At 43.4% G+C, this 18977-nt stretch overlaps 1 protein-coding gene across 1 annotated transcript in view; it reads left to right on the top strand.

Moving 5' to 3' along the window:
- The window catches only part of NFX1 (nuclear transcription factor, X-box binding 1), a 78093-nt gene extending 59497 nt beyond the window's left edge, over positions 1-18596 (top strand). Inside the window, exons 15-26 of the mRNA XM_036854136.1 lie at positions 1431-1512; positions 3228-3252; positions 4824-5054; positions 5944-6017; positions 6794-6895; positions 7459-7500; positions 12718-12816; positions 13419-13485; positions 14585-14730; positions 15408-15512; positions 16711-16819; positions 17652-18596. Coding sequence (XP_036710031.1) covers positions 1431-1512; positions 3228-3252; positions 4824-5054; positions 5944-6017; positions 6794-6895; positions 7459-7500; positions 12718-12816; positions 13419-13485; positions 14585-14730; positions 15408-15512; positions 16711-16783 — 1046 coding nt within the window. The 3' untranslated portion in view covers positions 16784-16819; positions 17652-18596. The remainder of the gene's footprint in view (positions 1-1430; positions 1513-3227; positions 3253-4823; positions 5055-5943; positions 6018-6793; positions 6896-7458; positions 7501-12717; positions 12817-13418; positions 13486-14584; positions 14731-15407; positions 15513-16710; positions 16820-17651) is intronic.
- The last annotated feature ends 381 nt before the right edge of the window (positions 18597-18977 follow it).

The following is an 18977-nucleotide window of genomic DNA, read 5'->3' as shown; positions in this document are numbered from 1 at the left end:
CTTTTTCCTAAAATAAAGTGGGATCCTAATGAATTTATTTAACTGGATTTTTTCCCTTTTATTATTGTAATTTTAATCTATCTCCTTATCAGTGAATATTTTCTAGATGGTAGTGGAGCGTCCTGTTACATGGATGGGCCATAACTGATTCAGTCAGTTTCATGTTGCTGGACATTTGTTTCCAGTTTTCTGTGATAGGCTGCTGTAGACACAGATTAAATAGCTACTTGACTCACCCATTTTCTGTCCAGTCTAGTCACTGGCTTCCTTCTCTAGGACCATATTGGCCCTATCATTTCATTTTACCAAGTCCCAGAGGCAAACCTGATATAATTTAAGTCACTGGATTTGATACTTACAATAAATCTGGCCGTATGATTAGTCTGACAAATAGATAAGCATTTCTCAATTTTTTAAGTTAATAGAGTGAAAAAGAATTAAGTAAATTACATCATGAAGTGGAAAAGTCCCTCCTTTCCTGGAGACCTTAAGAGGCCCTCCCAGCTTAGTTTGCAAGCCTTGCTGTGGTGTTCACACAAGCATGAAGTTAATGTCCAAGCAGATACTCACCCACTCACTTGTACTCACTTCCTTTGTAGTCACTTGCAGATGTTTACAAAGGAAGTCCAAATCCTGCTGATTGATGTCATAGTGAGAACTTAACTATTTGTGAGTTGTTTTGTTTTAGCCTGCTTTCGTTCAGCATTCACTTAACTTTTCTTGAGTGTTTCTTGTATATCCAGCATGGTGTCAGACATAGAGGGAGGGTCAGAGGAAGGAAGGTCAAAATAACCTCATGACCTTGAGTTGTTTCTGTTGTTTCTGAGAGGAAGAAGACGGTAGTTGAATACATTTGACACAACCAGCAATACATGAAGAAGGGGCCAGATAGCATGGCAGCAAGCCATCGGTGTAAGAACTAAGACGTCAGGGAGAGCAAGAGCGCTCAGGCAGGGTGTGGTCAGCCAAGGAAGGCTTTGTTGTAGGAGGTGAGTTGAATGAACTGCCTCTTCCAGGCAGTAAGGAAATTGAAAGGAGTCAGAGGAAGCATGTTAGATGAGATAACAAAGATGTCTCAACAAAAGGGAGCAGTTGCTGTGTAAGGTAGGACCCAAAAGAATGGCTGAGTAATGTGGACAGACCACTGTGGCAGTGCCACAGGAGACGGAGTAGAAAAACTGCCTCCTTCTCTGCTTCTGTGTCTCTCGCCCTCATGTTGGGTTTCTTTTTCTCACTCATGCTCATCTTTCAACACTTTAATATAAAGCCAACTACTTTTACTTTCCAGTGACCATTTTTAAAAAAGTACTCAGCTCTGAAATTTAAAGTTCCATGTCATATGCCCATATAATATGTGGTAATAGTCTATGTTTAAACATTATTCCTAATTTTAAACATTACTCCTAATTTTTATCTTTCTCTTTCTACAGTGTATCATTCTTGTCATAGTGAGGACAAGTGTCCCCCTTGTTACTTTTCTAACTCAGAATGGGTGCATGGGGCAAACATGAGGTAAGTTTTCTCTCTCAAGTGTTCATTGTTCCAACCAGAGATTTATGATTGGATTTCATTAAGAGGGTTAGCCTCATTGTTTCTCAAAATAAATATACTGCAAGGAGCAGAGATTTGCTGTTGCCACTTTTTTTCTTTTCTTTTTCTTTTCATTAAGGTATAGTTTGTACTATACCTTATACCTTTCATTAAGGTATAGTTTATACTTCCTCTGAGAGTAAGTAAGTACCCTTTTGAGTGTACAAGTCTATGAGTTTTGACAAAAGCATTCGTACAGTCATGTAACCACCACCACAGTCAAGATGTGGAACATTCATTCACCCCCAGGACATTCCTTTGGGCCACTTCATAGTTTACTCTCCCCTTTCCCCCAGGCCCTGGCAACCAATGATCTGTTGTCTGCCCCTGTAGTTTTGCCTTTTCAGAATTATCACATAAATGGAATCATACAGTAGGTAGCATTCTGAGTCTATTCTGCTCTCATTTTTATTTTATTTGTTTATTTTTTAATAAATTTATTTATTTATTTGGCTGCTTCGTTGCTGCACGCGGGGCTTTCTCTAGTTGCAGCGAGCGGGGGCTACTATTCATTGCGGTGCGCGGGCTTCTCATTGGGTGGCATCTTTCTTGTTGCGGGAGCACGGGCTCTAGGCACGCGGGCTCAGTAGTTGTGGCGCACGGCTCAGTGGTTGTGGCTCATGGGCTGTAGAGTGCAGGCTCAGTAGGTTGTGGCACATAGGCTTAGTTGCTCTGCAGCATGTGGGATCTTCCTGGACCGGGCTTAAACCCGCGGTGTCCCCTGCATGGCAGGCGGATTCTTAACCACTGTGCCACCAGGAAGTCCCTGCTCTCATTTTAATCTGGTTACAATCAAATGAAACTCAGCAGTTGGCCTTGAAGAGCATGAGCCGTGTTCAGAGACAACTTCTAGGTTAGCCAGCATGGGGAGGGGTTGCTAGTCTGGGGAAAGGTTGTTACAGTGAGAACATCCCAAGAGTGAGAGTGGGCTCTCTCACCAGTTGCCACCGTTCCTTCTCTCTCCTCCTACGCAGCTTTCCATCCTGAGTGATCGGCCGTACACTTGCTCCAGGCAACCTTACCCCTCCTTGCGCATGGCCATTACCATGAAGGACTTTCATCCTTATTCTTAGTGTCTAAGCTATATTTGCACCGCTGACTATAGACACTTTGAAACACTTTAAAAAGATTTGTTTATCTTAAAAATGCATATTCATTGTAGACAGTTAAGATAGTACAGTTTGCTATGCAGAAAGAAAATACTTTAACATCCTGGTGTTATAGACTTCCAGGCATGATGATACACTCTTTCCCCTACTCTATGAAGATTTATACTGTTTTGTAACCTGCTTTTTTTACTTGTAACATGTTGGCCAGCATTTCTTGAAACTCTTGACAAACTATGACAATATGCTTTCAGTATTCTTATCTTGATGGACACATTTTCCTCCACTTATTTCCTGTCAGTGGTTCTCAAGTCATAATCCTTGGTATTTATTCTTCGTCTAAAAATCTCACTTCCTCTGAGAGTAACCATTCTAAGACATCCATGTGTCATCTTTGTGTTGATGGACTTCAGTCAACAAATACTTACTGCATACCTGCTATGTACTAGGTAACAGGCTAGGTTTGGGTGATTCAGAAATGAACAAGACAGGTGCCGCCCCTGCCCTTGTGGAGCCTTCACTCTGGGGCAGGAAGCAGACGTGTAAACAGTCGATTGTAAGTACAGTAGTGTGTGGGACTTCCCTGGTGGTCCAGTGGTTAAGACTTTGTGCTCCCAATGCAGGGGGCTCGGGTTCAATCCCTGGTCGGGGAGCTAGATCCTGCATGCTACAACTAAAAGATCCTGCATGCCGCAACTAAGACCTGGCACAGCCAAATAAATAAATAAATACTAAAAAAAAAAAAAGTACAGTAATGTGGGAAGTACAGAGTACTGAAGGGGATAGAAGGGGCCCTTACCCAGGGAAGGTGTTTCTGGAGGAAGTAGCATAAGTAACATCCTAAAGGACAGTGAGAAGATAGGCAAGTAATGTAGGGAGGGGACAACAGAGGGCATAGCATGTGCACAAATTATCCCAGTGGTGGAGTAGGTGAGTGTTTAACGACTGGGAACTACATTCTACCAAAATACTGATTCCAAAGCATGTACGTCCTAGACTTTGGGGGCCTCTTCAAGAGTACAAGTTATGTGTCACCAGAGTCGAAGTATATTCCTCATTTTGAGGGTTCTTAAAAGAATTTGAGTGAATACGTTAAAAGTAACCTTTGGTTCCACAGGAATAAAATTCCAGCATCTTTTTCCTGGAGTGAAGAATCCTGAATGGAGGCAATTTCTCAAGAAAAAAAAAATGATTTGGTTGGTCCACGGTCTGTTGCCTCTTAATTTTTTTTAATGACAGAGCTGTCTAAAACTATGGAGATCATGGGTTGGGAGACGTGAGGAGAGTTGAGTAATTAATTACATAAAACAGCCCTGCAAGCAGTCTTGAAACCATGAGCCAAGGGTGCCCCCACCCCCAGGGTTTCTGTGAACTCAGTGCCCTAGCTGTTTGCAGAGGGAAAAGATCACCTGATCCTCCCAGTTAGTCATAAAATTTTCAGAAACTCCCTAGTTATCTGGTTTCACATGCTTGTTACCCATCTTGGGAAGTTTATGTTGCAAGTCACACTCGGTTGCTAAAACAAATCCTTTTAGATCATAACAAGCATTTTTTTAAAATTTTTTTTATGTTTGGCTGCATTGGGTCTTTGTTGCTGCTCGCAGGCTTTCTCTAGTTGTGTCGAGCAGGGGCTACTCTTCGTTGTGGTGCGCGGGCTTCTCACTGCGGTGGCTTCTCTTGTTGCGGAGCACGGGCTCTAGGTGCGCGGGCTTCAGTAGTTGTGGCACGTGGGTTCAGTAGTTGTGGCTCAGGGGCTCTAGAGCGCAGGCTCAGTAGTTGTGGCGCACGGGCTTAGTTGCTCCACGGCATGTGGGATCTTCCCGGACCAGGGATCAAACCCATATTCCCTGCATTGGCAGGCAGATTCTTAACCAGTGTGCCACCAGGGAAGTCCCATAACAAGCATTATTAAATAAGGTTCAGGTTTGTTTTCTTTTCAAACTAACCTTTTAGACTTTGAAAAACAGCCTGATTTTTGTTTCAGATAAAAATATAAAAAAAAATAATAATAATAACTTTTTTTAAAACATGCTCTTTTTGAAAGTTCAGAAATGTTTAAGTAGGAAGTTAAAATCCACCCCAAATCCTGCATGGAGATGAGAATCTGGCGACTTCTGTCTCTCCTAGTTACGAAGCAACATCCCCTGTCACCTGGTTGATATCTCTTGCGGATTACCCTGCGGTGCCACGCTACCGTGTGGGATGCACAGGTGTCAGAGACTCTGTCACAAAGGAGAGTGTCTTGTGGATGAAGTCTGCAAGCAGCCCTGCACCATCTCCAGAGCTGACTGTGGCCACCCATGTATGGCACCTTGCCACCTCAGCTCACCCTGCCCTGTGACTGCTTGCAAAGCCAAGGTGAGTAATCCTGGCTCCTGGTGGGGCACTGACTGTGGTTCTGGGGCTGCTGATGAGTCCAGAACTGCCTACAGTGGCACCTGGGCACACATCCTTACCAGGGGTCTTTGGTTGCAAGGAACTGCAAGTTAAGTTAACAAGAGAAAGGTGGAGTAAATTGTACAGACTTCTATCTGCCAAGCTTGAGATGGTCTTTTAATTCAGAAAGTACCCACTGCCGCCTGACCAGTTTCTGTCTCCCTTCGATCAAATTCTCAAGAGAGCCTCTGATTGTCCACTCCATTTATTCAACAAATACATAAGTGTCTATTTTGTATAAGATTTAAAGCTGTGGTAGGTGCTGGGGCTCCACCAGTGAACAGAGGACACGTGGTTCCCTTAATTAGAGGGACAGATACTAATTAATTACTCAGATAATTAATTGTGACTTTGGTAATGTTGTGAAGGAGTAGTTACCCCCTTGTAGGGGGTGCCACAAGAACATGTGAGTGAGGGACTTAGCTGGTCTGAGGGATTAAGCAAGGTCTCCCCCCCGAGGAGGTGAAAGCAGAGGGATGAAGTGGAGTCGATTAGACCTTGGCTGGTCCTGGGTCAAGTGTCTACCTCTGGTTCAGTGGTAAAAACTTCATTCTAGGCCTGCCCCTTCAGGCAGGATTAAGGACAGAAGTCATTCCCGATAAGGGGCGCTGTCGACTGGACACTTCTCTCCTAGCATGTCAGCCACCACGTTGTCACTTTGCATGTGTGGTTAGCTCCTCCGTCTTGGAAGGTAGCCACTCACTGTCTATTCTCTGCCGTGGTTTGGTTTGAGAGAGGCTTTAAAAGTGAAACCTGCCCATTCACATATTTACCATGGGCTGAAAGTTGCTACATGTTAATCTTATTTCAGATAGAGCTGCAGTGTGAATGTGGACGAAGAAAAGAAATCATGATTTGCTCTGAAGCATCCAGTACTTATCAAAGGTTAGTGCTACTTAAATGTTAACAATTGATGGGTCTAGGTAAAGGGTATACAGGAGTTTATTGTAGGATCTTTGCAACTTTTAAGGAAGGTTTTTTAAATAAATTTTCTTGAGTCTAGTTTTTCTGGTTAAAAGAAAAAGTACTGCTTTATGTACCTTACCTTCCCTAACTTTAATTTGTAAAATAACCTTTTTGTTTCTCTCCTCCTCCTTCCTCTCTCTCTCTCCCTTTTGGTCTTGTGACACCATGAGATCAGAAGGGAAGATGTCCTGAAGTTGCGTGCATTGCTTCAGCGTCCCACCGCTTGGGGCACAGCCAGGACCAGGTCCTGCGCTCCGGCTGTGGTCTGGGGGGTTCTGACTGTTCTGTGAGTTGTCTTTGCAGCCTCCTGAAATCTTGGGACCTGTGTGGTCACACCGTACAGAAGTGGAGGTGTTTAGGGATGGATGGATGAATAGATGCAGAGATGCACCATGGAGATGGGACTCTAGGAGTATGCAGACATCAGATTGACTGTGTTTGAATGCACACTGAGTGCCTGGCATTGGCCCGGATGCTCAAGGGGGTACTGAGGAATGGATTACCTCATTTCCTATGGAGCTGCTTAGCGTCTAATCGAGGAGATACCACATAAACGTGTGGATAGTTCATAATAGATGGGCTTCACAGATTGTCGAGTGGTAGATTTGCCTTGAAAGAAGTGTTCTGTGTGCCTGGTATGGGGAGGTTCTTGTGAAACTGCAGCGCCTTTCTTCCCTTTCTTTTTTATACTTCAGAATAGCTGCTATTTCCATGGCCTCCAAAATAACAGACATGCAGCTTGGAGATTCAGTGGAGATCAGCAAGTTAATTACTAAGAAGGAAATTCACCAAGCCAGGTAATTTTTTAAATGTGTAGCTGTGCCTTCTTTCTCCCATTAGACTTAATTTCCAAAGGGCAGGAGCCATTCATTTGTGTCAGTCTGCAACAGGAAAGCCTTACACACACAGTAGGTGTTCAACAGACATCTGATATTAAGAGACCCCACCCACTCCAATGCAGTGAGTCCTACTCGGGATACAGCTAAGACCAGAGGAGGCTTTTCTGGGCCTCACTGCAGACAGTAGCCAGAGGAAGCAGAGACCTTGACGTGTCCATTCCAGCCCACAGGAGAACAGAGAACAGAGTGGTTTGCTGTGTCGAGAGAGGAGGTGGGCTGTCGCGGGGGCGCCAGGAACATTTTGGGGGCTGAGCAGCCAGGGGACACTCTGAAGCCCTTCTGAGGACTCCTAGTCTCCCGTAACTCAGAGGCCTGTGCACCTGTCCTTGAGAAGGACCTCATTCAGCCATTGTTTTGGCCAGTCTGTTCTGTCTCCAGGTTGACCATCTAAGAACTTATTGCTGAGTAGGAGCTGTGAAACTTGTACCCTGACTTAATTTTTTTTTCATTTGCTTCTCAAGGCTGGAGTGTGATGAGGAGTGTTCAGCCTTGGAAAGGAGAAAGTAAGTAGTTTCAACTGCTGTTTATCTAATTGTCCTTGAGCTCTGTGAAATTAGTGGGAGGGAGCAACCCTTCAAGCATTCATTCAGCACCTGCTCTGAGTCTTTTGCTGCTATTGGGGAGCAGGAGAAATTCAATCATCAAGAATCGAAGTGTCTGAGGATAAACCAGTTAGGTGATTTCAGCATATTTCTGAAACATGAGCTTGTGTGGTTTCAGGCAAGTGTAAACATCACATGCTCCAAAGCGTACTAATTCAGGGACTGGCGGACTTCCTGATTCCAATGGAGACAAGAGGCTTAAAATTCTTTTAATGAACTTTTATGTTGAAGTATAATATACTTCATATAGATCAGAACTATACTGATGTATAGTTCTATACTGATGTATAGTCATCACAAAGGGAATACAGTGGTGTAATCAGCACCAAGGTCAAGAGATAGAAAACTACGAGAACCCACTCTTACACTCCACCGAGATACAGCCTCTATCCTGACTTCTAACAGTTTAGATTATTTTTGTCTGCTTTTGGACTTTATGTAAATGATGAAATCATATTGTTGTATTACTTTTGTCTGGTTTCTTTCATTACATTTGTGACGTTCATTCCTGTTGCTACATGTAGCAGCATTTTGTTAATTTTCATTTCTGCATGATATTTTATTATATTAATTTATCATCATTTATTCTATAGCTTATAGATATATGTGTTGTTATCAGTGTTGGGCTATTACAAATAATGCTCTTTTAAGAATATCCTTATACTTGCCTGGCTGTATATATGTACTCATCTCTGTTGGATATAAGCTCAGGAGTAGAATTGCTGATTAATAGGGTATGCATATTTTCAGCTTTAATTGATTCTGCCGACCAGTGTTCAAAATGGTTGTACCAGTTACGCTCCCACGAGCAGGGTCATATTTTCCGTTGCTCTCTGTTGCTCTCTGTTTGTGTCAGCCCTTGGAATTGTCAGTCTTTTTCATTTTAATCCATTTTTGTAGATGTATAACTGGATGTCATTGAGCTTCTAATTTATATTTGCCTGATGACTGGTGAGGTTGAGCACCTCCTCATATGTTTGTTGGCCATTTGGATATCCTCTTTTGTGAAGTACCTATTCAAGTCTTTGCTTATTTTTTGAATTGTATCATCTGTCTTTTTCATATTGATTACTAGGAATTCTGTATATATTTTGGATATGAGTCCTTTGTTTTATATATTGTTTTCCTCACACTCCGTGCCTTCACTTTTCACTCTCTAACTGGTGTCTTGATAAACGGAAGTTTCTAATTTTAATGTAGTCCGGTTTATCAGTCTTTTCCTTAGTGAATAGTACTTTTTATGTCGTTTAAGAAATATTTGCCTATCCTGAGGTCATGATGATATTCTGTGTTATTATCTAGGAGCCTTATTTTACCTTGCACGTTTAGATCTACAGTTGACCTGGACCAATTTTTTTGTTTTTTTTTCTAAGCACGGTATAAGGAGGGTTGATGATTCCATTTTTTTCCATACAAATATTCATTTGACGAACATCATTTATCAAGAAATCCTTTTCCCAGTGCTCTGCAGTGCCACCTTTGTCTTAAATCAAGTATTCATATTGTGTATGGGTTATTTCTGAACTCATTCTATTCCGTTGCGCTAGTATCACATTATCTTAATTACTGTACCTTTATAACTGGTAGCATATCTCTTCAAACATGGTCTTTCTCCAAGATTGTCTTGGCTGTTCTTGGCCATTTGCATGTCCATTTAAATTTTAGAAATAGCTTATCAATATTTGCAAAAAAAAAAAAAAAACTACTGGGATTTTGATTGAGCTGGTATTTAATTTATAGATCAGTTTGGAGAGATTTGACATCTTTATAATATTGAGGCCTCTAGTCCATGAGCAAAGCATATCCTTCTATTTAGTCATGTTTTCTCTCAATGATATTTTATAGTTTTCTTTATATAGATTTTGTACATCTTTCAGTAGATTTTGTTCCTTGCTATTTGATGTATTTTGATGCTCTTATAACTGGTATTTTTTCTTGTATCACTTTTAAAATTTAATTCTCTAATTGCTTGTTGCTGGCATATAGGAATACAGTGGATATTTGTTGACCTGTATTCACAACCTTGCTAAATTACTTATTTCTAATAGCTTATCTTTAGCTTCTTTTAGATTTTGCATGTACACAATCATGTCCTCTTCTAATTTCTTTCTAATTCTTAACTTTTATCTTTTTCTTGCCTTATTACACTGGCTAGGCCTCCAGTACAGTGTTTTTTTTGTTTGTTTGTTTGTTAATTAATTTTATTTTTATTTTTTTTGGCTGCATTGGGTCTTCATTGCTGCGCGCAGGCTTTCTCTAGTTGCAGCGAGCGGGGGCTACCCTTCATTGCGGTACACGGGCTTCTCATTGTGGTGGCTTCTCTTGTGGAGCACAGGCTCTAGGCGTGTGGGCTTCAGTACTTGTGGCATGGGGGCTCAGTACTTGTGGCTCAGGGGCTCTAGAGCGCAGGCTCAGTAGTTGCGGCGTACGGGCTTAGTTGCTCCGTGGCATGTGGGATCTTCCCGGACCAGGGCTCGAACCCGTGTTCCCTGCATTGGCAGGCGGATTCTTAACCACTGTGCCACCATGGCAGTCCTCCAGTACAGTGTTGAATGAAGGGTGGTGATAATAGGTATTTCTAACTTATCTCCAGTCTCATAGGGAAAGTTTTAAGTATTTCACCACTATGTATGATGTTTGCTGTAAGTTATTTGAGTATACTCCTTATCAGATTAAGGGGCATTTATTCAATGACTGGCAAACTTTCTGGTTCCAACAAAGATTAAAGGTATAGCTCTGTGAAAATGTTAACATTTGGAGAATTTAGCTGAAGAGCATGTAGGAGTTCATTGTAATATTCTTGTAACTTATCTTTCTTTGAAAATTTTTCAAGATAAAAAGTGAAGCAGAAACAGACAGATGCAGTCAAAGTGCAGTTTTGTTTTACCTAGAAGTTTGACTTTCAACAGTTGTTAACAATACCTCTTTAGGTGGCTAAATGTATAGAAGGTAAAATGATGATTAATAGCACTGCCCAAATTTCCCTTGGTTTGACCCTTATGGTAACTTTGTAATAACTGCTATTCAAAACTCTTGTCCCTTAAGAACTGTAACGTTGTTCTCCACTCCAAAATGTGAACTAAGAGTCCTGAATATTCAGAAATGCTGTGATGAATACACAGAAGGTCTCAAAAACATGGAAATGCACCTTTGTGTAGTTGAGACACTATTGCATGGTAGTTAGAGCCAGCCAGAGCTCTAGCTTAGATTGCCCAGATTTGAATCCTAGCTTCACAAATCAATTAGCAATGTGACCATGGGCAAATCACATTATCTCTCCAAGCCTTAATTTTCTTAAATATTTGGGGAAATGGTGACAATAATAGTACCTACCTCCCTGAGTTGTTATGAGGATTATACATTAAAATTGAAGAAGATATACATAAAACTCTTGGCACAAGCCTAAACCATAGTAGATGCTCGGCAAATGTCAGTTATTGATTAGAACTAGCTATTTCTGAAAGCCTTTTGAATTTCTCCTCGATCTTTGAATGATCACATAATGACCCTTTATGTAAGGATTCTTTCTTAAATACTCACAGACCTAAGAAAAAAAGAAAGAAATGTGAATTTGAAAGGGAAAATGCCATCTAAACTTGCAAATAGGGACCTCCCTGGTAGTCCTGTGGTTAAGAATCCGCCTTCCAATCCAGGGAACATGGGTTCAATCCCTGGTCGGGGAACTAAGATTCGCACACGCCGTGGGGCAACTAAACCCGCATGCCGCAGCTAGAGAGAAGCCCACGCACTGCAACTACTGAGCCCGTGTGCTTTGGAGCCTGCGCACTGCAACCAGAGAGAATCCAGCAACGAAGACCCAGCACAGCCAAAATAAAAAATAGATAAATAAAAAATAAAGTTGCAAATATATGCTCCATTGCAAAAATGAAAAACTGGCTGGCCATATTCATCCCACAGACTGATGTTTTATTGGTGTTTGTGTCTGAATTAGTGTCCAACTAATCAAAACATCGAAATATCTCCCCCCTAGGAATTCTCTTAAAAATTTGAATTAAACCTCTATTAAAAAATTAGAAAATCTAGCAACAGTAAACCAAATTCTTATGGGCATGAAGCATGTAAGAGAACCCTATCTCTGTGTAAAAGAAAATTGTACTAAGTGCTAAGCTGAATTTTATCTATCTTTAAAAACAAACAAACAAACAAAAAAATGACATACATACCTGGATGTTGGTGAGGTGACACGAAGCTCACATACTGCTGGTCAAAACAGAAGCAGCACTGTGGAGCCCTTAGACCATGATGATCAAGGGTCTGATGTCCATACCATTTAACCTAGTTATCCCACGCCTTGGAAACATTTTCCAGAAAAATAATCTCAAAAGCTTTTTGTTCAGAGATATTGTGTTACTTATAATATTGAGAAACTGGAGAACTGTTGAAGAAACCTAAATGGGATATAAAAAAATTTTTTTAATAAATTTTAAAAAACGAAAAAAGAAAAAGAACAAAACAAGAAAAAACAAATAAAAGAAACCTAAATGGGGACTGTTTAAGTAAAATGTGGGATGTATATAATTAGAAGATTATGCAGCTATTAATACAGGGAGTGTGAAAATCAAATAGTAATATGAGAAATGCTAATCACATAATAATAAGGTGAAAAAAGATTCAAAGTTTTATATACACTGATTGCAACTACTTAAAATTACAGAGGAAAAATCTGAAAGGAAATACATTAAAAATAATGCAGAGCTTGTGTTGTAAATGCAATTCTTTATTTTCTAAAGTGATATTAATTTTAATATTATCTGTCTATGTATCTGATGTTTAGGTGAAACCTCAGAGGAAGTCATTCCGCACTGACCATCCCCAGTGCTTTCCCTCCCTCAGCCTTCTCTTCACCTAACAATCTAAGTCCCCAGTATCAGCCTACAGCTTGCTCAGAACCATCTAGATCTGTCTTATTTTTTTTGTTCTTTGAAGACAATTCAATATCTTGTCCCAAGTTGTTCTTATTCTCCTTAATAATTAGGTTTATTGAAATGAGATCATTAACGTATAAAGAATTTAGGACCTGGTGGGCACTCTGTTACTATGAGATAGTTTTCCTCCCCCTCCTTTCCTTTCATTTACTTACTTCTCTCTCACTTTCAGGCGATTAGCAGAGGCATTTCATATCAGTGATGATTCTGATCCTTTCAACGTACGTTCTTCAGGGTCAAAATTCAGTGACAGTTTGAAAGAAGATGCTAGGTATGTAAGTTGTTACCTACTTTCTTAATTGTGACTTACCAGAGTGTTTGATCTTTTAAGATGTAGTAACTAATATGCAGTCCTCTGTGATTGAGCCAGTTTATGTATCTATAAGGGATTATACGATGTTTAATAAAAATCCTTCTCTTGGTGTCTCAAAACTGTCCCATTGAAGAATTGAACTTGGGGAGAAAGAGTGTGTGTGTGTGTGTGTTTGGGCCCTGTGGTAGGAGTCGGGACCCCCCCAAGGGCTGGACTAGCCTGAATTGAAGGAGCTCTGGCTGCATTCCACCTCTGTCTGCCCAGGTCTTAATCACATGGGTGGTCCTCACTTGGGTGGTAAAAAGTCTTATTTTCCTCCAGTCTCCTGGCCCTCTGGTGGCTAGTTCTCCTTCCATCTTCCCTTTTCTCATATTTGTTTTCTTACTTGCTCTTCCTTTGTTCCATCACATTCAACCTTCTGTTATCTGACAGTTCCTGACCTCTGCAGGTTTTCTGCCCACATTGTCCACTGCCTGCACTTTACAGGCAGAGGGTGGGTAGAAGGGATTCTCAGAAGATCAGAAACAAATGAAATTAACTGTGGTTATTTCTCATTTCAGGAAGGACTTAAAGTTTGTCAGCGACATTGAGAAGGAAATGGAAGCCCTTGTGGAGGCCGTGAATAAGGTTGAAGTCAAAACATCCAGTTGTACATGTCTCTAAGGCCAGCTTGATAAAAAAGTCAAGTCCCGGAAACACTGTCGGTATAAAGTAGTTACAGGAAAAAGTCACAGCTGCCTTGAGGATCCTTATCTCTCCCAAAAGTCCATACATTATAACATCCATGGAAACCCTGTCCTGGTTCAGAAAAGATACTGCAATAATATTACATGTAAATAAAAATCCTAGCTCCGTGCCTAAGAATGGGTGAAGAAACTCTGGATGATGGGGATTCAGTAGGGATACTTAGGAAGACATGCTCGGTCCTCAGATCTCTGAAGGGCTGTTGTATAATGGGACACACTGGTTCTTAGTACCCCAGAGGCAGGAGAGAGACCGTTGGGCGAGGATAAAACGTTGAATGGGCAGTGGCACAGACCCCTTCAAGAGAGGGAAGCTGTCCTGCAGGCAGCCAGCCCCTTGGTGGCTCCCTCTTCATTCAGGGGCCTGTGGGTGAGGGTGAGGTGGCTACTGCAGCTCCGCATCTTGTGAAGATGGGTTTCCTGCCCGCCATCTCCTCATCCCCCTCCCTTCTGTTCCCACTTCCCAGCGGGATACTAACACAAAGGAGAAAATGGAATCATTGTTCCCCTCCTGATTAGGAAGCCTGAGCAAATGTATTTCTGTGCTTGCGTGTCTGTATCTGTACACTCATGATTTTTAGCGTGAATGTACTTTTCATAGGAAGTGAGATTTTCTTGTTTATAAGTCTTCAATTTATTTAGTCATTTCTTGGGAACATCACTCACTCCCCAGTTACGGGCCCCGCAGGAGGAACCATTGCTCTGTCCGTGTAAGTCTCAGTTTACTTGCCTTCTGTTCCTCTAACCCCGGCCAACTGCTACCACGTGGCCCACAGAGGAGATGAAGGAAATGCATCAGCCCTCATCCTCCCACACCCTCGGCTTGCTTAGCAGTCAGTGAAATGCTGTGTGCTGTGGGCCTTCAAAACTCAGCTGTCTCTGTATTGACCCAGGCTGTTCTGGGATGGTGGGAAGGACCTCTGTGGACATATCCCGTTTTCAAGATGATTTTTATCAATCAGTCATCTTTTCCCTCAATACAGGGGAAGAATAGTAAGAAGAGCCACTGCTTCCCTCCCATGAACAGAGACCACCGCCGGATCATCCACGACCTGGCCCAAGTGTACGGCCTGGAGAGCGTGAGCTATGACAGTGAACCGAAGCGCAACGTCGTGGTCACTGCGGTCAGGTGGGTGAATCTTGCCATTACAGAAGGAACTGCTCGGTGGAGCAAGCTGGACCTGGGAAACAGGGCTGGTCAATATTTGCTTTCCTTACTTCCTTCCTTGGAAGATGAAGTGGAAGGTCTGCCTCTGGGCCAGCCATTCTGACTGATCTAAAGGTCCAAACCAGAAAGTAAAGCCCATGCCTCAGTCCTCAGGCCAGACACACCTAAAGGATACAATCCACGTCAGACCCTGAGGGCCTGGAGTGGGTACCTGCCCATCACATCTGTCCCTTTTTCCCTTGTATCCTCCTGGCGTGATGGAAACAGAAAGAATGCTGACCTGTGACTCAAGGCATCCTCTGTAAACAGTGTTTGCCATTAGAGGAAACCAAGGCAGTAGTGTGGGCCAGGAGGGGACAGTAGGACCTAAGGTCACTGTCAGAACCAGGGGGAGTCGGAAGAACCTCCCAACAAAGAAAACTCAAGTGTGAGATGAGAGGAAGCAGGTAGCAGGCCCAGCAGAGGTGGGTGAAAGGGACAAGGGTTAAACAAAGTTGACCATGCCTGAGAGGAGACGGGTCATATCAGAGAGTGCTACGCAGCGTCACAGTGAAAGTCTCGGACTGCATTTCCAGCTGTCCGCCTCTCTCCGCAGACAGTTCTAACTTTTCAATACATTGTGTTCTTACTTTTATCAGAGGGAAGTCTATTTGTCCTCCTACCACGCTGACAGGTGTACTTGAAAAGGAGATACAGTCACGGCCTCCACCACCGATTCCTCATCACAGACATCAGACAGACAAGTAAGGATTCTTCAGCTGCTTTCCAAAGAGCCCTGTCTGTGCAGAGAAGCCAGCAGGGGCTGAACTGCCCTGGGCTGCACCAGCCATGGGCGGCCTCCTTGGGCCTGGCTTTGGGGTGCTGTGTTCAGATATATAAGGTTTGACTGAGATGTCGGACACATAACGTTCATTCCAGAGGGGTCCCAAGTTTGATGTCTGTAACGCCCACTTCCCCTCCAGGGGGCACAGTCACTGGCCGTAATTTCCACGGTGTAGGTGGTGACACTGGGAAATGGATTCAGTCTGTCGCACCAGACGATTTAGGAACCTCATGTGGTCCACAGCAGTTACTCTGGGGATGGAAGTGGGATTCTAGGGGGCGGTTGACAGTGAAGGGGGGAACTTTCATGTTTTGCTCTGTCTGCTTATATATGGTTTGAAGCATTTTTACAACAAAAACATATGTTCGTGATTTAAAGAGAAAAGAAAACCACATTGGCAAGCAGCAAATCTGGCAGGTGTTTTCTCAGACAGGAGCAGAGAGGGGTCTTCATCCTTCCTTCCTTTCCTCTCCCTTCCCAGGAGGGGGCCGGCTGCCCTGCTGTGACAAGGCCACACTGCTGGAAGTTGCTGGGAAACACAGTGGGGTCTCTCCTAGCAGTACCTCCTACACAGAACCTCTGGGTAGGGAAGTTTGCAAGGTCACCATGAGCGTCCTAGCCATCTGTGTTCCCCTGGAACTGGACGGGACAACTAGGTGTTGCCCACTGGGCACAGCCTCAGCCAGGAGCACCTGGGGCCGTGTAGCTCCCCAGCACCAGCCCCGCTCTAGCCCTGGAAGCAGGCGGCCTGGACTCCCAGCAGCACAGGCTGCGTTTCCTCACGTTACTCCACAGCTGTGTCCAGTACCACCTGGAGGACGTAAAGTTACTGGCCTGCTTATCACATGCTATCTTTTTTTTTCCTTTGCTTGCTGTATTTTTTTTTACAAGACTTAATTGTGGAAAATTTTTAGAGTAGAGAGAATGGTATTAATATAATATATTAATGTAAACCCCTGTGTGCCCATCACCAAATTTCAACAGTTACCAGCTCATGTGGACCCCACTGTCTTATCAAAGCTTCACACATGGTAAATCAGCTGATCCTGAACTTTCCAAGACCTGAATCTGTTTCCCCCAAGCAAGAAAAGATTGATCATTCTGTGTTTGCTTTTCAGGAATCCTGGGAGCAGTAATTTACAGAAGATAGCCAAGGAGCCAGTAATTGACTACTTTGATGTCCAGGACTGAGGCGATCAAGATGCACTTAGAAAAAAGAATGATTAGGTGGGGTGGAGACTCTTTTGCCAGCAGATAAATCATGCTTGTTCCCAACTGCCTGGTGGACTCAGAGCTCACATACTGTCTTGAACTGATACATCCAAAGCATGAGTGTGTCAGAAATCCCCTTGTCCTCTCTTCTGTCTGTATAAAGTGTTTCAGTATGTCTCTAACTAGACGGTCACTAGTGATTCAGTCGTATTTGCAGAGGCTCCTCACACCACCACCGTGATCGCTCTGATGGTTGGGGGAACATTGGGCTTGATTCAGTCAAACCAGAATTTTAGCCTGAAAATGTCCCTTAGTCATGGTCTCAGTTGTCCCGGTTATCCATCCTCCTCCTGAAAATGCCTGCAGCATCAGGTGCACCTCGTTTTTTTAATCCAAAGTGATCACTATCTTTGGAAAGACATAGGCTAACTTCTCAATCCAAAATACCAAACATTGAATTGGTACACCACAGCTGGAATCACACATGTGGTGAAACCCAGCTGTCTTAGCTGCGTCTTTTGTCCAAAATTCTCGTAGGTCTACCGAGCTGAACTTGTTTTAGTGGTCCTCAGTACCATCAGTTCCAGACCTAGGAGAGGGGTCGGGAGACTTTACAGAATTCCGTCTTCTGGAGTCCGGGGGAGGGCCTCTCATAGCACATCGCTGAGCCTGTGTGGTGACAGACAGGTTAGCCTGTCCATGGTGGTGGAGGACATAGAGCGAGCTCCTCCTTCCAGCGGGTTCACACTGCAGCCTCTGCGTACTGACCAGTGCAGCCCGAACTCCTCCTCTCTGGTTGAGAAAGAGTCTCTGGGACACTTACCTTTCCTCTGTTGCTTTCTCCCAGGCCTGCAGCAGCCGTATTGGCTTTCCCTGTCTCTGAGCTCTGGACCTCTGTTTGAATATTCAAAACACCATGTGGACAGTCCAGGGCTTATGCCAGCAGCCCACTGGAGGCATTCTTCAGGCTCCTTTTAAGGCAGGTACATCAGCAGTTACATTCGTTTGGCTCTCTTTGCATTGGCACCTCTCCAGCATGGAGGCCAGACTTCCAACAACTTCCTTCTGCTCCAGAACAAGCCACAAGCCCCAGAGCAACAGAAGGAGAATTGAGAAGTGACATCACAAACCTGGCACTTAATTTTACTAGGAAGAGCAGGGCTGCCCTTTGGTCCTGACCCAGATGATCTGCCTTGAAGGGCATGATGTACAGCAATGGGAACAGGTGACTGGAGGGAAGAGATGGAGAGCTACAAAACCACCTCTAACTGAGCCCGTTTAGCAGAGGGTCAGTGGCACCACACCCAACAGGAAGCTCATGAGCATCTGTTACTTCTTTCAAGCAGTGAGTTCAGTGGGTGAACTGTACATTGAGAGCATCTCAAAATCAGCAGGAAGCAGGAGACCTGATCTCACATTTCAGCTCTGCCACGTAACAGCTTGCGGCTGCTTGGTGGAGTGGCGATATCACCTAACTCACCAGGGTTGTGAGGATTAAATGAGATAACGTACATGGAGGTGCCTGGTCTGTTATAGGTGCTGAAAGTTTATAGTAGCTGGAAAATATATAGGCATCTTCTTTCTCCATAATACCAGCCAAGTGAAAAATCAGAATGCTAAGCAGGGCACTTCTGGTGAATGGTTGCGTCCCTACCCGTGCCAGCATGTGCTAGGGCTGTGGGAAACAGACATGGCCTGTTCTTTTACAGTTAGTAATCCAGTGGGGGACACATACCTGAACAAATAAAATGAAATGGTTTGGACTGGCACAAATAGGTCATTAGTCTGTTTATTAAAAGCTGAAGGGCTGTACCAGGAGTTTTTTGTGGCATGCTAGGAACGGATTAGCCCTCATGCTTAGGGGAAGGACCCCTGGATGGGGAACAAAAGCAGAAGGAAGCATTTGAGCTGAGGGGAACAAAAACAGAAGGAAGCATTTGAGCTGAGTCTTGAGATGGTAGACTGCCATTTGGAGGAGAGAGGCATGCTGAGTAAAGGTAAAAGGCATGAAGCCCGGGGCTGTGGTTTGTGGGAGGTTTGAGGAAGGATTAGTTGTCCAGAGTGGGCAGACAACTGGAGAGACGGTTGTTAAGCTGGAGAGGTGGACAGGGGTCAGTTTGTAGAGAGCCACAGGGAGCCACTGAAGGATCCTAAGCAGAGAGCAGCATGGCTG

The sequence above is a fragment of the Balaenoptera musculus genome, chromosome 6 (genome assembly GCF_009873245.2).
Source record: "Balaenoptera musculus isolate JJ_BM4_2016_0621 chromosome 6, mBalMus1.pri.v3, whole genome shotgun sequence".
Lineage (NCBI taxonomy): Eukaryota > Metazoa > Chordata > Mammalia > Artiodactyla > Balaenopteridae > Balaenoptera > Balaenoptera musculus.
Note: the sequence above shows the minus strand (reverse complement) of the source record. Positions and strands in the feature narration are given on the sequence as shown.